The sequence below is a fragment of the Littorina saxatilis genome, linkage group LG2, assembly GCF_037325665.1.
Source record: "Littorina saxatilis isolate snail1 linkage group LG2, US_GU_Lsax_2.0, whole genome shotgun sequence".
Lineage (NCBI taxonomy): Eukaryota > Metazoa > Mollusca > Gastropoda > Littorinimorpha > Littorinidae > Littorina > Littorina saxatilis.
The window spans coordinates 100,148,103-100,155,754 of record NC_090246.1 but is presented as its reverse complement, the minus strand read 5'-3'; the positions used below and the strand labels follow the sequence as shown (position 1 = coordinate 100,155,754).

Sequence of the window (7,652 nt, the reverse complement as noted above, 5' to 3'; positions counted from 1 at the left end):
GAGAGAAAAAAACCATCGTCCTTTTACTTCCTTTATCTCAATGCCTGGTCCCTTTGTTTGCCCTTATTCACAGAGTCGAGAGCAGCACAGAAACAGAAATGTGACATTTTCTCAAAATAAAAACCCCACACAGTTAACTTAAAAGACTGTAAATGGATTGTCACGACCAGTTTTCAAACTCTAAATGCTGATTGAGGCAGAAACTATAAAGGGATTCAGAGAAGCGAACACAATAAAAACGGAGAGCGCAGGGGAAGGGCAAAAGAAATGGTCTACATGTCAGTATATACAGGGTACCAAGCTTTCACTTGCACGGTACGCCTCCATTTGAGGAACGTTTACTCTTTGAATTAAAAAAAGAAAAGAAAAATTGACGACAACAACAACTAAAAGAAAGAAAAGAGGGAGAAAATATTGGGAAAAATAATAGTAGTGTTAAAACCACATCAGTAAAACAAAATCATGATAATAAAATGTGTGACAGAAATTTTAACAAAATGTAATAAAATCCCAACACATCACAGACAAAAACGACATGGGGGAATTAGTGCAGATATGTCCAAATCAACAAAATAAATAAATAGATAAATAAACGAACCAACAAACATAAACAAAAAAAGCTAGAAAAACACAAATAAGGAACAAAAAACAAAACGAAACCCACAAAAATCAATGAACGTAGTTGTGCAACCGTTCACTCTTCATGAACATGTCCTCCGGTTATTTTAAAGAAAAATATATTAAAGTTTTTTGTTTTGTTTTTTTAACTATGGGAGCTTCTTTTCACTGAGTATTTTGTCCACTTTACTTATTCTGTAGGGGATACATTTCTCACTGTCTGACGACTATGTACTTCTCAAGATTTTGGTTCTAAACATGATTACTAATCACTTGATATTTCCATATCTTGATGGACAAAGCGATGATCGCAATATGAAGAAATATATTAAAATCAAGTGCTATCACAAACAAATACTTTGTCAAAATACGAAGTTCACTTTGAACACACTCACAAAGTATATACAGAAAAATACTATGTACATCATTAGACTTCGATCAAATGCATGAAGGGGTGTATATGAAGGCAACTATAGTCAAATGCGAGAGGCGATATGCAGAAGATAACGACATGAATAGAAAAGTTCGGATTTTAAGGAAGCATAGTCTTGTACAACGCACATGAGAAGTAAAATATCTTTGTGTTTCAAAAGTGGCAAAATGTCCAACCTTCTGTCCATGAAATATGATTAATAGTGGCCTTAGAAACTGGGACACTGTGTTATTTATACGAATGTGCAACAATAATCTTGCTGCACTTAAAAACATCGCGTTTGTAGTAAGAAATTAAATTTTTAGTGTAATAAAATTTATATCAAACTACTGGAAAGAATAACTAAAAACCCTCATGAGCTACTTAACAAGTGAGCACATTTTTCAACAAATCAAGGGTAACAAATAGCGAACATTTTTTGTTTTATAGCTTTCTCTAATTTCCTCAAGATTATTTCAGATGAACGAACCTGTTTTCAATAAGAACAAGCCACAAATTCCATACAGTGAGGCAATTGAGGAAAAAAACCACACTAACTTACAGCCAAGTTGGTATGTAATACATATATGAATCTAGATAATAGTTTTGATGTTTTTTCTTGTGTTACCTTTCTGGAAGGTTACGATCGTGTGTTTTATTTGCAACAGTCAAAACTACTGAATCCAGCACAGAACCAACGGTAGGATGATATGTGGCAGACGAAAATCACTCTTCAAGCTGACATCCAGAGCGCACACGTTTTGAGTGGGCATTTCCATGGGGGTGACACTTTTACTACCCACATTGATAAGCATTACCCTATGGAAAACAACGTAACTGAGCCCTCAACTAAGAAAACATCGACACAACTTGGCTTTTTTCACGCGATAGGGATGTCATTTGGTAAAAACTAGTGAGAAATATCAACTTAAGAGCCGCAATACCTACGTGCGCTGTCAATCGGAAGTCGTCTGCCACATAGGAATTGACTCGAGAGTGATCCCCCTTGAGCAACTCACCGAAGGAAAAAGGAGAGAAACGGACAAAATTGCTGGCCGAGACTGGAAAGAAGGCGGAGAAGTAGAACCGAAAAAGGGAAGGTGGTAAATCACCAAGAAAACGACGTGCCACTGCCAAAGACAACGACACGGCGCGATAAATTAGTCACAAATTGCTGAAGCGGCGAACAATGCGAGTCAAACTTGAGTAATGGCCTCTGAAAGCTTTGCCAATACTACTGGATTCGCCGGGTCCCTTGTCTTGTTCACTCAGACAAGGGGGACATCTTTGCACTCTGGAAACTTCGCATGACAGATTCTTTTTATCAGAAGTTTTGCTACAGTGTCCACCAACACGAGAAGAATTTCAATAGAGAAGTTTAGTTATTAACGCAATATGGAACTCGCAGCATAAATAATGAACTAACATTTTAGAAAAGCGAAATGAGTGTTGACTGGTTCGCTTTTCACATTGGTGTAGATTTGATGCAGATGAAATTAACACACACACACGGATGTCCAATGCTCCATTTCGATACAAATGAGATAAATAGAGAATACTACATGGCTTGCTGTGTCGTACCATATTTACACGAGTTGTTTTTTTAAATATTGAACTGCGAGCGAAAGCGAGCTGTTCACTATTTGAAAAAGCAACGAGTGTAAATCTGGTACAAAACAGCAAGCCATGTAGTATTCTGTTTATCCTACATACTGTACTTACGTGTATTTTACTGAAAATGTCCTGCATTCGAGGAAGCTAAATTGAAGACGCTTGTTTTGGAACCTCGATCTCTTCTAAAGCCTCGTGCAATCTATTACGTCAAAGCAAAGAAACGTCACTCTGAAAGTGTGGCGTGACGTGTTAGTTCTAAAGATTCATGGAGGGTAATTAGCGAGCGCAAATTTTGTTTCTATAATGACGTTTGTCTCGGTGACTTTGGCACCATAAGCAGTGGAAAAACAGGTCCCTGCCAGACTTGCTTGACATGACCTCATTTACATGATATACACACGTGTGATTTGAACGATTATTATCTCACGGGTGTCTCTCTCACGTATGTAGAATAAACTAATATATAAAGAAAAGGTGAAGGAAGTTACGCACACCTTCTTCAAGTAAAAACATAAACAAACACGTGTACAATGTGGTCTTTTACTGAATGAAATTATGCGTAGATGTCGTTCGACCTGAAAGAATGGTTTCTCCGGTTCTGTTTCTGACAGGGTGAAGTAAATGAATGAGTATCGTCACTGAGGCCCTTTAAATCACCGGGATTCACATGGCACGTGTGGGACCAGTGCGAGTTAAAGGTTCCAAGTTTTCATGAACAAGAGCAGTGTAGATCGATTTTAGAATAGGAGGATACCAAAAATTCAGACACACTATTCACATTATACAGATACATCTTTTTTCAAAGAGATCAACATCTATCAAGCGAAGCGAGATTAAGGTAGCGACAGCTCAAAATGAATTGCAATAACGGTCTAATTGGCAAAAGCAATATCAAATAACAAACATAGACTGACTTCGTTTTATTTCACGTCCACAGATTCGGTCCAAAATATAATCAGGAAAAAAACTAAAACTGTCAAGGTTTAACTCTTAATTGTTGTGCTGGAGCAGCAACGCCGGGTAACACTAACAGACTCGTGTTCGTCATAACAGGCAGTGGACTATGGCAAAGATGTTCTAGGCTAGGCTCTTCTTAGCGTAGCCTAGAAGATCTTTGACTATGGGAGGACTCTGGCCAAAAATAAGTGGAAAGTAAATTGTCGGTGTAGAATAGTCTACAGGCCTCGCAATTCATAAATAATTCGTTGTGTCAACAAGTATTTACGATCTCTGAAGACCTCTACAGATGTATAGGCTCAGTGTCGACCTCGGGCAATCTGACAGCTAAAAGTGGATGGAATGAAGAATGTAGTATTCGGTTTTACGTCCTTCTTGTACGTACAGTGCCGGGGAAATAGGTGTTACACTCCTCGTACAAACCTTATCAGAACACAACATAAGGTTCAAATAAACCTGGTGTTTACAAACAACACCATTAACGACATTCTTTCTTAGCCCTAATCTGAAGTGAACAATACAACACATTGGACGAATGAAAATGACAAATGAAGTCTTGTGAAGAACACAATTTAGCATACTGCAGTTAACACCATGCGATATTCTCGGCGTAAACAAAAGCACATTTATAAATCGTAAGCACCAAGACAATGTCACACTACAAGGACTGTGTATCTCTTTTGTCCATCAATGAATATTCCATGAATTTACAAAGAGTAAGGTGTGTGTGTGTGTGTGTGTGTGTGTGTGTGTGTGTGTGTGTGTGTGTGTGTTAGTGTATTTGTGTTAGTGTATTTGTGTGTGTGTGTGTGTGTGTGTGTGTGTGTGTGTGTGTGTGTGTGTGTGTGTGTGTGTGTGTGTGTGTGTGTGTGTGTGTGTGCGTGCTCGCGCATGTGTGTTGTGAGGGATGGAAGAGAGAGAGAGAGAGAGAGAGAGAGAGAGAGAGAGAGACAGACAGAGAGACAGACAGACAGACAGAGAGACAGACAGACAGACAGAAAAGGGGTAAATTAACGGAGGAAGGGAGAGCAGGAAATGTAATGCATTGCACCTCTTCGGATTTTGCAAACGAAACACAAAGCTGACTGCAGAATGTAAATAAACAACAAAATATTTTCATTTTTCATATTGAGCTTGTACATCCAAAGCATGATCACTGTAAACAAGTAATTAATACATAATTTTAGAATGATTATTCACACAGCACGTCGTGAAAGCGTCGTGTTCAGTACGCCTTGTGACAAAAACAAGGTGTCAATCATGCAGTCACTGTTATTTCTTCACAGCCAACTGCTATTCCAACCTTTTTTTACTCTCAACACTGTTAGGCCTAAAAAAACAATAGGTGTGGTTACGGTAACCCGACCTACCCTATTTTTAGGGGCCGATCTTATAACTTTTTATTACATTTGTCAAAAAAAAAACAAATAAAAAAAAAATAACGAGTGCAAAAAACGCAATGAAAGCGAAAGCGCCCGAGTCGCACACTTATTTCCCTGTCAAGTAGGTTTAATTTGTACACATTAGAAAAAAAAGTTTAAAAAAAAAAAGTGATTGCCTACCTACCTACCCTATTTTTTTTGGCTATGTTACCGTAACCACACCTATTTTTTTTTTTGGCCTTAATGTTTTCTCTGCATATTTTACTGTCGGTTCGCAGTGTCTCTGACAAAACGAAAACGTCAAGAAACAAGCGGTTCTCTCCTCTGTGTTTGTCACAAACAGCAGCCGTAGTTCCAAAACAACACTCATACCAATGCACTGTGAAGCTCAAAACGTCCACTCCAATGCACTGCATGTAATACCTTTGATTTTCCTCCACGCATTCCATTGTAACTGTCCACTGGAGATCCCTTTCTCCACCACAAACTGAAAAACACCGTACCTGAGTGGAGTCAGGACACTACAATCACGATTCAAATCCGCTTTTCTTTGTGCTAATTTTCAGCTCCCGGCAGCAATGTCTGAAACCGACGTCGAAGAAAAAATAACAACAATAGTCAAGTTGTTCTATATCATATAACAACAATTTTCTCTCAAAACTATGGCCGTGTGTCAAATGCTGTTCTTGCTGTTCCAAATGTCTACGAAAAGGAGAAGACAAGCCGGTTCTCTGATCGGTTTCGTAACACTTCAGGCAAATACCAGAGCTCTCCCAACCAAGTTTGAAAACGCACCTCGGCCGTATTCATGGCGAAGGAATGCTTAGGCTTCGGCACAGAAGCTCGTGTTTTCTCTTGCTCTCATGGGAGTAATCATAACTAATAACCACATAGCTTTAGACCACGTCACATACGTCTATCGTTTCAAGAAAGAAAAAAACAGTACATTTTTTCAAGTTCGATCATGAATTACGTAAGTGTACCTTCACCATATTAGGGCCGGTCTTTTCTCACCATATGCTGCTTTGTCCTTCTTCAGGTCACTAACTTTGCGCTGATCTTTAAATGATCAGATTAGTCCTCGTTGTATTCAGAGGAACGAGGATATGACCTCCAGTGCTGGAACCACAGTTGGGACCGGTAGAACATGCACGCTGAGTACCATGACGCGTCAGACAGCACAGGTTGCGGGTCGTGAGGTGATATTGTATGCACTGGAATCAGTTTTTCAACTTGCAAAAGCGAAGTGAAGGTTTTATAGCCTGTCTTGGATGAAGGATACTATGTCGTGTCTTGGATGAAGGATACTATGTCGTGTCTTGGATGAAGGATACTATGTCGTGTCTTTAAGTACTTGTTCCTCTTTTGCCTTCACTTTCACTTTCTCACTTCATACTGAAAGTCATGTTCCATCAGAAGAACTGAAATCTAATGTTGAAGACTTTTTCTTTCTGACTCAACAGACATAAGCTTCCATCAGGTTTCATGGCCAGTATTTCAATACACTCTCTCTTTGTGACTCACAAAACGTCACCTTCCATCGGGTTCTATGGCCAGTATTTCAAGACTCTCTCTTTGTGACTCACGAAACGTCACCTTCCATCGGGTTCTATGACCAGTATTTCAAGACGCACTCTCTCTTCAAGTTGTGACTCACGAAACGTCAGCTTCCATCGGGTTCTATGACCAGTGTTTCAAGACTCTCTTTGTGACTCACGAAACGTCACCTTCCATCGGGTTCTATGACCAGTATTTCAAGACTCTCTTTGTGACTCACGAAACGTCAGCTTCCATCGGGTTCTATGACCAGTATTTCAAGACTCACTCTCTCTCTCTTTGTGACTCACGAAACGTCAGCTTCCATCGGGTTCTATGACCAGTGTTTCAAGACGCTCTCTTTGTGACTCACGAAACGTCAGCTTCCATCGGGTTCCATGACCAGTATTTCAAGACGCACTCTCTCTTTGTGACTCACGAAACGTCAGCTTCCATCGGGTTCTATGACCAGTATTTCAAGACGCACTCTCTCTTTGTGACTCACGAAACGTCAGCTTCCATCGGGTTCTATGACCAGTGTTTCAAGACGCTCTCTTTGTGACTCACGAAACGTCAGCTTCCATCGGGTTCTATGACCAGTATTTCAAGACGCACTCTCTCTTTGTGACTCACGAAACGTCAGCTTCCATCGGGTTCTATGACCAGTGTTTCAAGACGCTCTCTTTGTGACTCACGAAACGTCAGCTCCCATCGGGTTCAGTGTTTCAAGACACTGTCTTATTTTGACTCACTGAATGTCAGGTTCGAGCTTGATGAAGTTGATGGTAGGGTCGTAGTAGCCAGCCAGATAGTAAGTATTGGTGTCGAGAGGCTGGCCCTTGCGAGCGGCGTCCGCTGTGCGCTTGTTGTAGTCTTTGTAGGTCAGCACGTGACACTTGTGGCTGATGGTCTGCACGTCGTTCTCGTCGCTGTGCGAAGACTCGAACAGCGCGCCCTGGTGAGAGGCAGAAAGAGATTACAGTATTAGGATGGAGAGCCAAGCGGGACACATCTGTGTTTTACAGGACAGTAGCCGCGACCGACCTGGTCTTAGCTGCTGACTTTAGTTTTGTTCCTCGGTGATATCAACCGAAATAGTAAAAGAAAGGATGGCAAAATAACGAGCTTATCTT

General features: G+C 40.3%; 1 protein-coding gene and 1 long non-coding RNA gene across 5 annotated transcripts in view; both read right to left on the bottom strand.

Moving 5' to 3' along the window:
* LOC138960329 (uncharacterized) overlaps positions 1–5,004 on the bottom strand; it is a 5,527-nt gene extending 523 nt beyond the window's left edge. Inside the window, exons 1-2 of the long non-coding RNA XR_011453946.1 lie at positions 2,744–5,004; positions 1–2,596 (exon numbers count right to left, since the gene is read on the bottom strand). The exon at positions 1–2,596 is cut by the window's left edge and continues 523 nt beyond it. This is a non-coding gene — a long non-coding RNA (uncharacterized lncRNA). The remainder of the gene's footprint in view (positions 2,597–2,743) is intronic.
* Positions 5,005–5,048: 44 nt separating this feature from the next.
* LOC138960327 (trinucleotide repeat-containing gene 18 protein-like) overlaps positions 5,049–7,652 on the bottom strand; it is a 208,001-nt gene continuing 205,397 nt past the window's right edge. For 3 of the 4 annotated variants that reach the window (XM_070332186.1, XM_070332187.1, XM_070332188.1), the window contains one exon: positions 5,049–7,474. In XM_070332186.1, the coding sequence (XP_070188287.1) occupies positions 7,268–7,474 (207 nt within the window). In that variant the 3' untranslated portion in view covers positions 5,049–7,267. The remainder of the gene's footprint in view (positions 7,475–7,652) is intronic. The other variant, XR_011453945.1, reaches the window with a different exon arrangement.